The sequence below is a fragment of the Eschrichtius robustus genome, chromosome 19 (genome assembly GCF_028021215.1).
Source record: "Eschrichtius robustus isolate mEscRob2 chromosome 19, mEscRob2.pri, whole genome shotgun sequence".
Classification (NCBI taxonomy): domain Eukaryota; kingdom Metazoa; phylum Chordata; class Mammalia; order Artiodactyla; family Eschrichtiidae; genus Eschrichtius; species Eschrichtius robustus.
This window is the reverse complement of record NC_090842.1, coordinates 51,557,201-51,575,250: the sequence shown is the minus strand read 5'-3', so window position 1 is coordinate 51,575,250 and position 18,050 is coordinate 51,557,201. Positions and strand designations below refer to the sequence as shown.

At 42.8% G+C, this 18,050-nt stretch overlaps 1 protein-coding gene across 1 annotated transcript in view; it reads right to left on the bottom strand.

The window, feature by feature from the left end:
• The window catches only part of WDR88 (WD repeat domain 88), a 47,166-nt gene that overhangs the window by 11,149 nt on the left and 17,967 nt on the right, over window positions 1–18,050 (bottom strand). Inside the window, exons 4-9 of the mRNA XM_068527117.1 lie at window positions 17,328–17,391; window positions 14,617–14,755; window positions 13,124–13,253; window positions 5,108–5,295; window positions 2,952–3,034; window positions 1,371–1,439 (exon numbers count right to left, since the gene is read on the bottom strand). Of these exons, the coding sequence (XP_068383218.1) occupies window positions 1,371–1,439; window positions 2,952–3,034; window positions 5,108–5,295; window positions 13,124–13,253; window positions 14,617–14,755; window positions 17,328–17,391 (673 nt within the window). The remainder of the gene's footprint in view (window positions 1–1,370; window positions 1,440–2,951; window positions 3,035–5,107; window positions 5,296–13,123; window positions 13,254–14,616; window positions 14,756–17,327; window positions 17,392–18,050) is intronic.

The window sequence follows — 18,050 nt, the reverse complement described above, 5'->3', positions numbered from 1 at the left end:
TATAAGATTAACAAGTTCTGGGGATCTAATATACAGCATGGCGATTATAGTTATTAATCCTGTATAATACACTTGAAATTTGCTAAGAGAGTAGATCTTAAATGTTCTCACCACAAAAAAGAAATGCTAATTATATGACACGGTAGAAGTGTTGGCTAAGGCTACGGTGGTAAGCATTTTGCAATATATAAGTGTATCAAATAAACACCTTGTACACCTTAAACTTACACAATGTTACATGTCGATTATATCTCATAAAGCTGTTAAAAATAAATACATAAAGTGTCTGTTTAACCAATCTTACTGTATTTATATTCAATTTTTTAAGTCTTACATTTATGTATCTTAATACATAAATATTAAGATACATAATATTAATACATATATAATAATATAGCCTATAAAATTTAAATAACCAACAAAGTTTTTTTAAAGTCAAAGTAAATTGCTATATCAAAAGACAGAAAGAAACATTATAAAATATATTTTTCTTAACCATATTTGCTTAATTATCCTACTATCAGTTACTACTAATCACTGTTATTGACTAGTTCTGTTGTTTTTTTGTTTAAATAATAGCATTTATGTAACAGAAAAGTAAATAAGACATAATTTCAAATAAACACTCATTTTTGATATTTTGTCTTGTATTTTTACTTTTTTCCGGCTTTACTGAGATATAATTGACAATATTTTTCATATTTTTTATGCTAAAGTAACAACACATTGGCATATAATTTTTATTATGTATTATAATATTATGGGGTTTTTTTGGTCAGGTGTGACGGTATCCTGCATTGGCTCTCTAAGAAGTTGATCATGGCAGGCAGAGTCTTGCCCACATTTTTATATAGCTAGAAACCCCCAGCCTAGAGAATGAGATGGCTCTAACAAAGGTTGGGGGACAAGGTTGGACCCCACTTCTCTGGTGCTCACACATGAAGGACAGCCCTCAGGATATCCTGGGCTGTCCGTTATGTGCCATTGGCACGGGAATCCCAGGATGCAGTGAGTAGCGAGGGAAAACCCACCTGGAGCCTCGGGGTGGTCTGCTTGCCCACGAGCTGACCCCTTTCCCTCCAAGGCCCCCTGTTGGCTCCATCACTTACCAGTCTGGACAGGCCCTTGCTCCAATGAAGTTCAAATGACAACTGTGCAAAGAAATACCTGGCAACTTCCCATATGAGCAAAGGACCCACTTCCCACGTTCCCGCTTCCTGGATGGGGTCGGCCTGGCCAGGTGTGGCCTTCAGACTGAGCTGCTCGGTCCTTCAGACTGAGGAATTTTACTTGACAATGCACTTCTGCTAACACCAATTCTCACAAATGTGATAGAGATTTTAAGTCACTCAAAGGTTGGCCACTTTTACCTTTGAAGCAGACAGGATCCATTTCTTGTTTTTGCTAATGGCAACATCCATCACCCAGTCATTATGGCCCTGAAGAAAAGTAGAATTTTAAGAGGACCTAGAAAAAAAAAAACCTTTGAAAGAACAACCAAAACCCAAAAAACAAAGTCAAGAATCCAACGTTGCTTACTTTTAAGAGCAATTAATTGTGCTTCCCTGGTTTCACCCATGATATTTAAAGTGGAGTACAAAGTGTAAAAGCTTGGGATTCATGTATATATCACAGCACCATATGAGTTTTTAAAAATAGTACTCTGGTGCTTAGCACAATGGGGGAAAAAAAATTATAGTCCCAGCTGGTCCCAGAGCACCTCTTGCAGGTTTTTGTTTGCATATTCTTTGTTCTAGGAAATACCACTTAGCAATCCTGTTGGTGAGGGAGCTTTTGGCTTCAAGTAACTGCAAACCTACCCACTGTGGCTTAAATAAATGGGGGTTATTTTCCTGGGGTGAAAGGAGTTTAGAGGAGACAAACACTTGCTGGTTCAGACACTTAATGATGTCAGAGCTCTGTGTCAGCATCTGTCTCATTCTTTGGCCTTCCCCTAGTGGAAAGAGGTGAATGGTGAGGTGTGGTATGAGGGAAGGGAGCAACAGTGAGGTTAAACTGCTGCGCAAAACAAAAGGACAGGAATCGGAGGGCAGAAGAATAGAGAGAGGAGAGGAGAGGAGAAGGGAGGATAGAATGGCCTGATGGGAACACAAAGGGACTTCTAACCACAGTGAGGTTGAACATTCAGTTTTAAGCCATTCACATGCTATGATGTAAACTCCCCTTGCCTCTCCGAACCCACAGAGAAGAGGGTCAGGTAGAACAGCTTTGGGATCCTGAATGTTATGGTGATCAAGGGGACACAGTCCACATTTGGGTCACAGGAAATAGAGAAACCAAGAGTCATCAATGCAAGCATTCACAGCCAACGGTGGCCATGAGATCACAAGACCAAGGGGTATGCAGAAGTCTTGGGGTGGGGGCACCTGGAACAGAGGCACTGAAGTAGCCAGTCCTGGGACTGCCTAACCTTTGAGTTCTCGTTGTGTTGGACAATCCATCTCCTTACCATACAGCCACTTTGAGTCTCCTCTAACCTGCAGCCAAAAGTACTCACCCACCATTGACACCCACCATTCTGGAGCCCCACAGCTTTCTATGCATGCACAGTAATTTCTGCTGTTCGTAGACACTGCCCCTCCTCGGAGTTTTTGCATTTGCTGCTTCCTCCTCCTGGAACACCCTTCCCCAAGATCCTCACTCATCCAGCCTTTCTTTGCCATCCAGTTCTCAGCTCAAATGCCACCTTCTCCAAGAGGCCCTCCCACTGTGCATTAGTCCCTGGAGTCTGTTTCTATCATATCACCCTGTTGTGGCTACTCTGTGTCACTCATCACTATTGAGGATTTGCTTGTCTGACCGTGCCCACAGAGGTGTCAGCTCCATTGCGAACATTTAGGTCTGTCTCACTGTTGTATCCCCAGCACCCAGCACCCAGCATGAAATGAAGAATGAAGCTCAGATCTTCTATCTGAGGCTGGCATTGGTACCTTCAAGGAGAGCTTCCGGTAGCCTTCTCCTACATCCCAAATAGCCACAGTCTTGTCGAACCCTCCAGACACAAGAAAAGAGGCTGGAACACAAAATGAAAGAGTCTCAGGGGGTCACCTTCCTCAACAAACTGTTTCCTCCTCTGGTGAGGCCAAAGCAGGCTGCGGATGCATCTGTGAGGTGCCACCGTGGCTTCACTCTGAGGACACTCAAACCCCTTCCGGGTGTGACTCAACAACCCCCAATCAATTACAGCTGACGCTCGATATTCATGGTAGTTGCGTTCTACAAAGTCATCACAAACACTCAATGAGTGATGATTGGTCTTAGGGGAAATGGAGGGTTAGGTTCCTGTGAGCCTCTGGTTACAACATTTTCATTAACCCATCAGTACATAACCTTGTTTTCTGTCTGTTTCTGTTTAACGACACCTTAGTTGATACATATTGCTTATTTATTAACATTGATTTCATGGCCGTCAGCATTATAACTCATGTCTGAACGAAGCGTATCTAACATGTATTTTCCCTGTAAGGCACATCACAGGCTTCTTGCAGTTAGGACACTAGACAGCACTTCAGCACTATGCTGGGGGGCCCCCTTAAACAGCAAAATCATCAACAAAAAGCACAAAATGCAAAAAAGTGGGACTAAATAGATCACAACAAGGACACCTTATGATAAGAGAACTGAAAGAAGGCGGAGGGTCGCCTTGTTCAGCCTCAGCTGGGACCGTGTGCACATGGCAAGCTTGTTGCCGCTCTGCATGTATCTGTGGGTGGCTGCAAAAGTGCCAGGAGTATTGATTTTAGGCTTACAAATAAATTTTACCCAGTAGGTAAATTCACAAACACAGAATCCGCAAATAGTGATGACTGACTGACTATACGCAACTCTGAAACCTATAATGCCAAGGACAGAAGCTGGTGGGGCACCTCACAGCGGGGTCTGACTTACACAGAGGCTGCTTCTGAAGAGGGAAACGTTTCTCAAGCCAGGCCCTGACTATGTGCATATTGGCTGGGTACTCCCCTTGACACACAGAGCAAGCCCCACTCCCCATGAGGACTGCGGAGTATAGTAATAACATTTGGCTCCTGGGTGTCAGGAGCAGTCACAGCTCTCACTGGGGCCAGCTGCCCCTGGCTGTTTCCTGGCACTGCTCCTGGTCACATCCATGCCCCTTCATCTGGAAACAGCTCCCCAATGTCCCATGCAGAAACACCCCTCACATATTCTCAGTGCCTCTGGCTCAAAGGGTACCGACTCTGACCTCCAGCTCTAAGGATGGGCAAGTCCCGCAGGCATGGCCAATCAGAGCCTTTCATCCCCTGCTAAAGGGGCTGGTTCAGAGATGGGCATGTGTCCCCAGCTGAGCCAATGCGAGTCTTCCCTGGGACTTGTGCGGGCACCCCCAGAAAGAGGTTTTCTCTTTCTCTAGGATTGCCAGTGGCCAGAACCTTTGTTGGCCTGGACCACAAGAGGCCATCTTGGCCTCCTTGAGGAGAAAGGTCAATACAAGAGAGAAGCTGAGCTGAAGGATAGAGTGGAAGGGCTGGCTTCCTGAGAGCATTGTCCGAGCATCTGGACACAGCCCTCCTGAAGGGAGACCAGCTCCTGGACGAAGTGAGAGAGTGGCATGGACATACATACACTACCAAATGTAAAATCCATAGCTAGTGGGAAGCAGCCGCATAGCACAGGGAGATCAGCTCGGTGCTTTGTGACCACCTAGAGGGGTGGGATAGGGAGGGTGCGAGGGAGGCTCAAGAGGGAGGGGATATGGGGATATATGTATACATATAGCTGATTCACTTTGTTATACAGCAGAAACTAACACACCATTGTAAAGCAATTATACTCCAATAAAGATATTAAAAAGAAAAACAATAAAAGAAATAGATTTTTTAAAAAAAGTTAATAGATTTATCTTGTTGCTTAAGCTATATCAAACTGAGTTTCCATCATTTGCAAACTTGTGCATATGAATCTCCCTCTTGGCTTTTCTGTTCTCGTGGATAATAAGTCCACCCTCACCACTGGCATCATTGGAAATCACCTCTTTATACTAAGGAAAGTCCACATGAATGGAATGTGAGGAAATCTACCCCAGCACTCGCATGGGTGTGGAATCCTTCCACATTTAATTACTCACTGTCTCTGGCAAAGTGGCAGGAGCTCACGGAACCTTCATGACCCTGCATCAGAGTCACACAGGCTCCACGGTTTCGAAACTCCCCTGTATGGACGTTCCATATTTTTAAGGTTTTATCCCAAGAGCTTGTACACAGGAAATGGCCACTGAAGGTAAAACAGCAGTTTGAGATTGCATTGGTGTGTGCTCTGAAACATATATGGAAGGGTGCACACATTAGTACATCACTTCTGGAGGATCCGAGGACACACTAAAGGGGAGGTGAGTGGAGGGGGCATTGGAGCTGATCCCCTGTGACCTCATGGACATCATTCCTTTGATCACTGCCTAAATGGTCTAAATATTAATTACTCTGACTATGTCACACTGTTCCAGGATGTCCCAATAATGGCAATATTGACTTTTTTTTGCTGGATAATTCTTTGTGGTAGGGGGCTGTCCTATGCATTGTGGGATGTTTAGCAACATCCCTGGGTTCTACTCACTATATGCTGGTAGCCTCCACACGCAGTTTTGACGACCAAAAAATGTCCCCAGATATTGCCAAATGTCCACTGGGGGACAAAATTGCCCCTGGCTGAGAACCACTGCCCTATTCAGAGCTACTTGAGGCTTGAGGAAAAAGAGCAGCTGGAAAAGTTGTCAGTGATTGATAGTTAATGGACTAACAGCCTTTCAGGTTTAAAGTGGGTCTCTCCTGCTCTCCCTCCCTCCTCGTTTCTCTCCCAGACATGGGCGCATGGCTCCTTCCACCCATCCTCCTCTCCCACTCCTCTCTCACTCACTCCCCCTACTTCTTCTCACCCCAAATGCTCTCTTTTTTCCTTTCCCCTTCTCCTTATCTGTCTTCAGTGTCACTAAAGCATATTTTAATATTGGGCATTTAATTAATAAAGTTTGGGGTTATTCATTCTCAATTTTTAAATGTCTTATTTTTTTAGAGAAAAGAATTGTCAGAATTTTGCTTTCCTTTGTTTTGTTATGATCTTCACAGTATTTTCCCTGTGACTGTCATCTCCTGTTACAAACAGAGTTTTCAAGCAAACTTATAAACATAATTGAGCATCTCTGAGTAGCCTGGATTATAATATCAATTCATCTAAATGAAGAAAAGTTTGAACAAAACAGTTTTCTAGAGTTCAAGTCAGAGTTTTAGAGTCTTTTAGTTCTTTGAAGCTCACAAACTGAGTAGGATCAAAGGAGAAGAAATGTCAGCTTCCCAGGGGTGTCCAGGCTTAAAATGTCCAAATCCCAGTGCCTGGTGGGGCAAGAACCATCCCAGCATATACCGGAGATGAATAACAAGCCCTCCTCTGAATCCAGAGACTGTCACTGAGGTTTAAACCAAGGCTCTCTCTCTTTTCCAGGATGCGGCTCTCATTTCAGATAAACTCCACATATCATAAAAGACCATTTTACTTAGTATAAAAGTCTGGGGAAAGCGTTCTGGATAAGATGGAGTCAATGTACTGCTCCCCTTTCCTCCTGTTAAGTACAGCTAACAGGGGCTTCCCTGGTGGCATAGTGGTTAAGAATCCGCCTGCCAATGCAGGGCACACAGGTTCGAACCCTGGTCCGGGAAGATCCCACATGCCTCAGAGCAACCCCGCAGAGCAACTCAGCCCGTGTGCCACAACTACTGAGCCCACGTGCCACAACTACTGAAGTCCGCCTGCCTAGAGCCTGGCTCTGCAACAAGAGAAGCCACCGCAATGAGAAGCCCGCACACAGCAACAAAGACCCAATGCAGCCTAAAATAAATAAATTAATTTTTAAAAAAAAAGTACAGCTAACAACCCTGGGCATTTATAAGGCAAACAGAAGACTGCAAAAGGTGGAGAAGAGAAGGCAGACCAGCTAAGGATCTTGGGACCCAAGGATGGCATGCTGTTGAGTCCCTGTAGTTTTCTTTTTGTTTCTTATATCCTGGACTGGGTACCGGGAAAGTCTGCAACCCCCAAAACAATAAGGACTGGATAAAAAGCCCCCAAGAAAAGCCTGTTCTCCCTAGCCAAAGGGATTGCCTAGTAAGACAGAAAACCTTTACACAATGTCTGCCTTACTCCAGCCAAAAATCTTGGGAAAAACTGCAATCCCATCCCCACCACTGTCAGCAAAGTCTAGACTGCCACCCTTGCCAAACTCTAATGAGGTAGCCTGCTAAAACAGAAGATTTAAGTAAGACTTAGAGTCTCATAATGCAACACTCAAAATGCCCAGGATGCAACTGAAATTCACTCATCATACTAAGAGCCAGGAAAATCTCAACATGACGGGAAAGAGAGTCAACAGACGCCAATACTGAGATGACGCAGATGTTAAAATTATCTGACAAGGATTTTTAAGTCGCCATCACAAAAATGCTTTGATGGACAATTATAATCGTGCTTGAAATAAACAAAAAGATTGAAAGCCTCAGCAAAGAAATAGAAGATATAAAGAATGACCAAATGGAAATTTTAGAACTGAAAAATACAATAACAACAACAACAAAAACCCTCAATGGAGAAGATAGAGGACATAATCAGTAAATATGAAGACAGACAATATAACTTAACCAATCCAAAAAATGGACTGAAAGAAAACAGAGCCTCAGAAACCTGTGAGACTATAACAAAATACCTAACGTTTGGGTCATCAACATCTCAGAAGAAAGGGAGAAATAACATAGACCTGAAAAAATAATCAAATAAATTGTCTAGAATTTTACCAAATTTGGCAAAGGACAGATTCAAAAAGCTGAGTGAAGCCCAAGTAGGATAAACCCAAAGAAATCTATACACAGACACATTGTAATTAAACTTTTGAAAAGTAGAGAAAAAGAAAAAAATCTTGAAAGCAACGAAAGAGAAATGACACCTTACTTGTAGGGGAAAAACAATTTGAACGGCAGTGGATTCTTCATCAGAAACCACGGTGGTCAGAAAAAAGTGATATGACAGTTTTCAAATGATGAAAGAAAAGAACTGTCAGCCCAGATTTCTATATCCAGCAAAAAATATCCTTCAGGATGGAAGGAGGAATCAAGACATTTTCAGATGAAGGAAAACAAAGAGAACTTGTTGCCCTCAGACCTACCCTAAAATAATAGCTAAAGGAAATTTTTCTAAACAGAAAGAAAATGGTGAAAGAAGGAAACTTGGAATACCAGAAAACAGAACATGGTAAGCAAAAGTATGGGTAAATACAATAGATTTTCCCTCTCCTCTTGAGTTTTCTAAATTATGTTTGACAACTGATGCAAAAAAATTATAACAAACTACTTGTGTTTATTCCTTGCAAGCTTCAAAATCAGTTGAGATTATGAATTTTCAAACTTCTCTAGTAAGACCAGCTATATAATTTGCAGGGCCCAGTGCAAGATTAAAATGCAAGGTGCCAGTTTCTCAAAAAGCTTTACATAATATTACCACATGATCCAGAAATTCCTCTCCTAGATATATGGCCAAAAGAATTGAAAGCAGGGACTTGAACAGATATTTGTACACCAGTGTTCATTGCAGCATTATTCACAACAGCTAAAAGACAGAAGCAACTCATGTTCCTCAACAGATAAATAGATAAAACAAAATGTGGTATATACATGCAATGGAATATTGTTCAGTCATAAAAAGGAATGAAACTCTAATACATGCTATAACATATATGAACCTTAAAAACATTATGTTAGCCACCATCACCCTGATACCAAAACCAGACAAAGATGTCACAGAGAAAGAAAACTACAGGCCAATATCACTGATGAACATAGATGCAAAAATCCTCAACAAAATACTAGCAAACAGAATCCAACAGCACATTAAAAGGATCATACACCATGATCAAGTGGGGTTTATCCCAGGAATGCAAGGATTCTTCAATATACGCAAATCAATCAATGTGATACACCATATTAACAAATTGAAGGAGAAAAACCATATGATCATCTCAATAGATGCAGAGAAAGCTTTTGACAAAATTCAACACCCATTTATGATGAAAACCCTCCAGAAAGTAGGCACAGAGGGAACTTACCTCAACATAATAAAGGCCATATATGACAAACCCACAGCCAACATCATCCTCAATGGTGAAAAACTGAAACCATTTCCACTAAGATCAGGAACAAGACAAGGTTGCCCACTCTCACCACTATTATTCAACATTGTTTTGGAAGTTTTAGCCACAGCAATCAGAGAAGAAAAAGAAATAAAAGGAATCCAAATCAGAAAAGAAGAAGTAAAGCTGTCACTGTTTGCAGATGACATGATACTATACATAGAGAATCCTAAAGACGCTACCAGAAAACTACTAGAGCTAATCAATGAATTTGGTAAAGTAGCAGAATACAAAATTAATGCACAGAAATCTCTTGTATTCCCATACACTAATGATGAAAAATCTGAAAGTGAAATTAAGAAAACACTCCCATTTACCATTGCAACAAAAAGAATAAAATACTTAGGAATAAACCTACCTAAGGAGACAAAAGATCTGTATGCAGAAAACTATAAGACACTGATGAAAGAAATTAAAGATGATACAAGCAGATGGAGAGATATATCATGTTCTTGGATTGGAAGAATCAACATTGTGAAAATGACTATACTACCCAAAGCAATCTACAGATTCAGTGCAATCCCTATCAAACTACCAATGGCATTTTTCACAGAACTAGAACAAAAAATTTCACACTTTGTATGGAAACACAAAAGACCCCGAATAGCCAAAGCAATCTTGAGAAAGAAAAACGGAGCTGGAGGAATCAGGCTCCCTGATTTCAGACTACACTACAAAGCTACAGTAATCAAGACAGTATGGTACTGGCAAAAAAAACAGAAATATAGATCGATGGAACAGGATAGAAAGCCCAGAGATAAACCCACGCACATATGGTCACCTTATCTTTGATGAAGGAGGCAAGAATATACAATGGAGAAAAGACAGCCTCTTCAATAAGTGGTGCTGGGAAATCTGGACAGCTACATGTAAAAGAATGAAATTAGAACACTCCCTAACACCATACACAAAAATAAACTCAAAATGGATTAAAGACCTAAATGAGAGGCCAGACACTATCAAACTCTTAGAGGAAAACATAGGCAGAACACTCTATGACATAAATCAGAGCAAGATCCTTTTTGACCCACCTCCTAAAGAAATGGAAATAAAAATAAAAATAAACAAATGGGACCTAATGAAACTTAAAAGCTTTTGCACAGCAAAGGAAACCATAAACAAGACGAAAAGACAACCCTCAGAATGGGAGAAAATAGTCGCAAATGAAGCAACTGACAAAGGATTAATCTCCAAGATTTATAAGCAGCTCATGCAGCTCAATATCAAAAAAACAAACAGCCCAATCCAAAAATAGGCAGACAGCCTAAATAGACATGTCTCCAAAGAAGATATACAGATTGCCTACAAACACATGAAAGAATGCTCAACATCATTAATCATTAGAGAAATGCAAATCAAAACTACAATGAGATATCATCTCACACCAGTCAGAATGGCCATCATCAAAAAATCTACAAACAATAAATGCTGGACAGGATGTGGAGAAAAGGGAACCCTCTTGCACTGTTGGTGGGAATGTAAATTGATACAGCCACTATGGAGAACAGTATGGAGGTTCCTTAAAAAACTAAAAATAGAACAACCATACGACCCAGCAATCCCACTACTGGGCATATACCCTGAGAAAACCATAATTCAAAAAGAGTCATGTACCACAATGTTCATTGCAGCTCTATTTACAATAGCCAGGACATGGAAGCAACCTAAGTGTCCATTGACAGATGAATGGATAAAGAAGATGTGACACTTATATACAATGGAGTATTACTCAGCCATAAAAAGAAACGAAACTGAGTTATTTGTAGTGAGGTGGATGGACCCAGAGTCTGTCATACAGAGTGAAGTAAGTCAGAAAGAGAAAAACAAATACCATATGCTAACACATATATATGGAATCTAAAAAAAAAAATAAAATAAAAGGTCATGAAGAACCTAGGGGCAAGACGGGAATAAAGACGCAGACCTACTAGAGAATGGACTTGAGGACATGGGGAGGGGGAAGGGTAAGCTGGGACAAAGTGAGAGAGTGGCATGGACATATATACACTACCAAATGTAAAATCAATAGCTAGTGGGAAGCAGCCGCATAGCACAGGGAGATCAGCTCGGTGCTTTGTGATCACCTAGAGGGGTGGGATAGGGAGAGTGGGAGGGAGGGAGATGCAAGAGGGAAGAGATATGGGGATATATGTATATGTATAGCTGATTCACTTTGTTATAAAGCAGAAACTAACACACCATTTTAAAGCAATTTTACTCCAATAAAGATGTGAAAAAAAACAAAACAAAAACATTATGTTAGATGAAATAAGCCCGACACAAAAGGACAAATAATGTATGATTCCATTCATATGAAATATCTAGTATAAGCAAATTCATAGAGGCAGAAAGTAGAACAGAGGTTACTAGGGGCTAGGGTTGGGGGGAGTGGGGAATTATTATTAATGGGTACCGAGTTTCTGTTTGGGTGATAAAAGGGTTTTGGAAATAGAAAGTGGTGATGGTTGCACAATATTGTACATGTAATGTCAGTGAAATTAGTTTAAAATGGTTAAAATTCTATATTTTACCACAATTTAAAAAATAATAATGTAATATCCCCCAAACCACTGAATTGTACACTGGAAATGGGTGAATTGTATGATGTGTATGAATTATATCTCAATAAAGCTGTTAAGAAAGGCAGGCAGCAGGCAGGAAAGAAGGGGGAAAAGTGATGGCTTCTGGAGAAACAATGGTTACGAGACAGGTAAGAGAGAGATTTTTCACTATATATCCTTTTGTACCTTTTAAATTTTGTACTGTGTTGCATGTTTTACATTTTCAAAAAGTAAATTACATATTTTTGAAATAAAAAATTGAGGTCCCTTGTTCAAAAATGAAGAATTTCAAGATATCAACGGCAGAGCATTAAATCAAGCGTGAGCCTTTCTGTGTGGGGGGCCCTGTGTAACTTCAGAGGTTCATGCGATGAAGCCAGCCCTGTCCTGTAGCCCTGAGAATCCTTGTCTCTATATTTTCTTGCTAAAAGCTACATTTCCAGAAAATTCACAAATGTGGGTCAATCCAGTATACCAACAGACATTTTCCTTAGCTCCCTTTCCACCGTCCTTGGGGAAACAAAGTGGAGTGGGTTGTGACACCCACAGCTGGAGCTGCGGCCGCCTCTGCTGTGTCACCCTCCTCGCTGCCACCACGGAGTAGGTCTAAGGAGCAGGGCAGGTGTCCCACGGCCCCTCCCGATCCCCGTGTCCACGGGAGTCACCCTTGGTAATAGAGCCCGTGCTGAGCGCCCACTATGCAGCCTGTGCTAAGGACCTTTGTGTGTTATCTCGTGCAGACCTCACCTGGGCTCAGTTTGCAGGTGAGGAAACTAAGGTCCAAGGTCACCCAGGATGAGAACCTTCACTCTCTTAACCCCGGGCCAGACCCCTAGGGGAAAGCCTGGTCCAAGCCGGCCGGGCTCGTAACTGAGCCGAGCGGGCAGGGTGACAGGGCATATGCACATTCTGGGATCCTGACTCCGAGGCCCGCTGGAGAGGGCTGGCCACCCACCTGGCGCCGGTGGCCACAGACAAAGTGACCCTTGCAGGCCCTGGATTATCAGATCTTCCCATTTTACATGGGATGCTGGAAATCCACATTTTGCGGTGGGAGTGGGACACTGCACAATGTTTACCAGTGTTGGCTCACACTGCAATGAATGCATCTGAGGGTCGCCCCGGCCCACGGGCCACAGCTAGTGGTTTCCCCCTGCCTGTCTGTCCCCTTCCCTTTCTCCATCTCCAGCCTCCTCACAGCACCAGTGGACCATAGTTGGAGATGCCCCACATTGACACCAAAGGGGATCCAAAGGGGATCCAAAGGGTCACAGGCCGAATCCAGGAGGGCGTGACTGGGGACTCCCACCCACCTCCCCGCTGCAGGATGCTGCCCGGCCTCCCAGGGCCTCCTCACTTGGGGATGGTGAGCAGCGTGGCCTGGGATGTCACATCCCAGATCTTGATGCTCCTGTCCAGTGAGACGGAAGCCACCTTCTGGCTGTCTGGGTCAAAGCAGCATGCTGTGACCGACATCCCGTGATGATCTGAGGCACAGGGAAAGTGACTCGTTACCGTGCGTTCCATACTCTGGGCCACAGGCTGCAAGGGACACAGAGGCTCACCCTGCTCCCCTAGACAGCGACAATATTACAGAGATGCAACTCTGGCTTTCACAAGGGACTATGCACTCACACAAAGTGCCTGCTGTGAACCAGGCTTTGGACAAGGAGCACTGCCCCTTGCCCCCTGCCCCTGCCGCTGCCCCTGCAGAGCTCCCAGGTGGATGGGGAGACACCCTTGAGCAGGCAATGATCTGCAGCATATGCCATGGCTCCCAGCCAGCAGAAGGAAGCCTGGCCCAGCCCCGAGAGGTCGAGGAAGGGACCTAAAAGTCATCGAGGGAAGCAGGAAAGGAAGAGTGCTCTAGGCAGAAAGAACAGCATGTGCCAAGGTCTGGCGTGGGGACAGAGCATGGAGGGGCATGGTGTGCAGCTAGAACTCCGAGCGTGAGGAGAGGTAGAGTGTGAGGTGATACATTAAGGGAAATATGCAAGCTGTGGGGCAGTGCACCTATCACGGTTCCATGTTGATAAAAATACATTAAATGCATGTGGGTAGTACTGTGTGTGTGCAAACACACACACACACACACACACACACACACAGGAAGGCCACACAGGAAGCAATGTACTGTTAATAATACGTACCTCCGGGAAGGAGTCCAAACAGGTACGGCAGCCTTGCACTTTTTACTTTACACACTTACAAATTTTTTTTTTTTTACAATGATTACGTATTTTTTAACTTTTTCTTTTGAGATAACTGTTAACTCACATGCAGTTGTAAGGAATAATACAGAGAGATTACATCACCCAGTTTCCCCCAGCGATAACATCTTGCTAATCATTATACAGGATTACAACCAGGAAATTGACATACGATGATTTTTTTTTCAGTAGATGCCATTCTGTTCTTTTTCTAATTGTCTTTCTACGTGACAATTAATAATAATAATACTGCAAATCATCAGCATTGTAAAGCACTACAATAAATACTTTACTTGCATTATTAATAATCATTGTGATAATTACTTTTATATTTAAAAATTACAGATAAAAATGTTAAGAAGGCTGGGACTCCGCTCAATAAAGAATTGGGCTTTAAATGTCCATGTGAGGTTGGAGCAGAGCACTGCTTCATTTATTACAAGCAGGAGACTGAACGGAAAAGCCTTAAGCAGTCTTAGTTTTAACTGCCTGTGCATTTATCAATCAATGTCCCATCTTTAATGATGTGATTCAGAGTATTGCAGTTTCACCAAATAAAGCAATCGAAAGTCACTGTCTGTCAAGTGACAAGTGGCTGTTACCACAGACAGAACAGAGCAGGGAGCCCACGCAAACTCACCTTTGATGTGGGACACGGTGGTGGTGTCTTCCGCATCTGTTATACAGATTCCACGGTCCACATCCAAGCCTGAGACCACGTATTTACCATCGGGGGAAAACTTACAGGAGACTATGAAGGTTTCATGACTGAGCTTCCACTGCAATAGGGCGACAATCCAAAGGTTTTCTCTCTAGCCCAGCATCCCAGCAGGACTTTCTGAAACGTTCTCTCTATGCACTGTTCAGTATGCCAGCCACTGGCCACGTGTGGCCATGGAGTACTTGTAATAGGCTGGCGCAAATAAGGAACTGAATTTTTGTTTGTTTAGTTTTCATGAATTAATTTTTAATTAATAAATGTAATTAATGTGTGTCTAGGACAGATGAACAAGGATAGGGAACATCTAGCAGAACTGGCAGGAAGGTTCTAGTAATGGCCGACCTTATTCTTTTTTTTTTTTTTTTTTTTTTGGCTGCACCAAGTGGCTTGTGGGATCTTAGCTCCCCGACCAGGGATCGGACCCGAGCCCTCAGCAGTGAAAGCGCGGAGTCCTAACCACTGGACCACCAGGGAATTCCCCCTGGCCAACTTTTTTCTTGTTCAGTTTGGTGAGTGTTTATTGAATGTCTGCCCTGTGGACAAGACCCTACAGCCTCAGCCCCTTGGGACGAAGAGCTACTCAACATATTTAGGAAAGGAGGATCTCTCTGTACGTTCTAAATTATGGTATTGCCCTTGTGAAGGTTTTTAAATACGCCCACCAATTCTTTGACAGTCCTCCCTCCACAAGCTGGAGCTTAATTACCTGCCCCAAGAGTGTGGGCTCGACTTAGTGACTCATTTCTTTGAATACAGTATGGCAGAAGTGATAGTGTGTGACTAGGTCATAAAAGAAACCAGGGCTTTCTCCAAAGAAGATATACAGATGGCCAAAAAGCACATGAAAAGATGCTCAATGTCGCTAATTATTAGAGAAATGCAAATCAAAACCATAATGAGGTATCACCTCACACTGTTCAGAATAGCCATCATCAGAATAATAAACGGAAAGGGTGTGGAGAAAAGGGAACCCTCTTACACTGTTGGTGGGAGTGTAAATTGGTGCAGCCACTATGGAAAACAGTGTGGAGGCTCCTTAAAAAACTAAAAATAGAGTTACCATATGATCCAGCCATCCCACTCCTGGGCATATATCTGGAAAAGATGAAAACTCTAATTCAAAAAGATACATGCACCCCAATGTTCACAGCAGAACAATTTACAATAGTCAAGACATGGAAGCAACCTGAAGTCCATTAACAGATGAATGGATAAAGAAGATGTGGTATAAATATACAATGGAATATTACTCAGCCATAAAAAAAGAATGAATTATTGCCATTTGCAGCAACATGGCTGGACCTAGAAATTATTGTACTCAGTGAAGTAAGTCAGACAGAGAAAGACAAATATCACATGATACCACTTATATGTGGAATCTAAAAAAATGATACAAATGGACGTATTTAAAAACAAAATAGGGACTTCCTTGGTGGTCCAGTACTCCCAATGCAGGGGGCCCAGGGGGCCGGGGTTCGATCCCTGGTCGGGGAACTAGATCCTACATGTGGCAACTTTGTTGCCACATGCGGCAACCAAGATCCCACATGCCACAAATAAGACCTGGTGCAGCCAAATAAATAAACTAGAAATAAGCATTTGGGAAAATGCTCAAAGTCAGGAGCAACTGATGCTCATATATCTGCTAGTATATAATGACACTATGTTGTCAACAGAATATACTTGCCCGTGTTCACAGTTAACATGTGTAGAGGAAAAGAGACACCAAGGTGTTAACTGTAATCTCTGGGAGTTGTTTTAAGGTTTTTGTGTTTGTTTTTTTGAACTTGGCTTATCTTGTCTTTCCAAAAATTGTTTACAATGAATATAAATTGATCTTCACACCAGGAAGGAAGATTTTTTTTTTTTAAGGAGAGAAGAGAGGAGGAAGGGAGAGGAGAGGTGATGAGAGCTGCTGGCGGAAGGGCGGTGGGGATGGGACAGGAGACCCTGAGGCGCCCCTGGAGCAGGGTCAGGGCTGCCTGGGTACCAGGCAGGAGAGAGAGGGGGATCTCGGGCCAGTTTGGATGGATGGACGGTGGTACCTTCTTAGATGGAGAACAGATTGGGAAGGGCCCAGAAGCCTCGTGCTTTGGCCACCTGCATGGCCTTTGTCCCAAGGCCTCAGCTCTGCTTCTTGCCCCATCAAAAGCAGACATCCCTAGGGGAGGGTCTCTTTTCCCATGCAGTTCCCTCAGCCTGGAATGCCACCTCCCACCCCCACCTCCACTTCTTCCCTTCTTCCACATCCTCCCCCACCCCTCAAACAAAGCCCTCTTCTGCCTGCTTCAGAAAGCCTTCCTTCCCTAAAGCCCACCCTCCATCATTTTGGGTCCCTGAGAAAATTTTCCTTCCCTGAAAGACTGGCTACTCTTCACACTCCATGCCCAGCTCAAGGCCACTTAAGGCCCAGACAAGACCCTGTGCTGTGATCTCTGCTGAGTGCACCATGGTGACCTCAAAGGGAAGGAAATCCAAAAAAGAGGGGATATATGTATATGTATAACTGACTCATTTTGCTGTACAGTAGAAACTAACACAACATGGTAAAGCAACTATACTGCCATAAAAATTAATTTTACAAAAAGACCCTGTGCTGTGATATCCCCACTAGGGCAAAGGATACGTACCAGCAGCTTGCCTGTTTCAAGGTCCCAAGCCCTCACTGTTTTGTCATAAGATGCTGCAATAATTCTGGAAATAAAATGACAAACATAGGGTCTTAATGACCCAGGTTAGTATGCCTGTGGTTTCTATGAAAAAAAAAATAGGAAATTTTTACAGAAAATTTCTATAGTTTAGGACCAACATTGCAAATAATACCTGAATCTTCCTAAAGATGTTCCATGAGCCCCCCGGAGAACAGAGGTTCTCAGTGAAAACAGAGAGCCCCTAACACAGAAGGCACCACAGCACCATTCTCTTCCTTAATCCCTCGGTCACACAAATATGTTCTTTTATATCTGGGGCGTTAAAGGTATCATTTCTTCTGTTCTGTAATTGTCTTCTTCTAGAAGGAGCTACAACTCACAAGGATCAGTCACTTCTTTCTCTGGTCACTTGTCTATATTTTTACAGGAAAAGACTTTCATAGCTCATCTCATTCTGAAATGCTTTCTTGTACATTTAGTAAAATAATATAAGTGTACCCTTGTCTTCTTATATTGCATGTTTCTGTGACAATCTCTGTCCTCTATGTAAGATAAATGCTCATGAAACTTAAATTCCCTCACTAGTTTTCACTAGTAGACTAATTTTGTAGCTGCTGCTCAGGATAAAAGTGAATCCACTTTAAAGCAAATCCCCTTTTAAAGGACCGTCTCACATCTGCGTGAGGGGTAAATGCAAGTGCA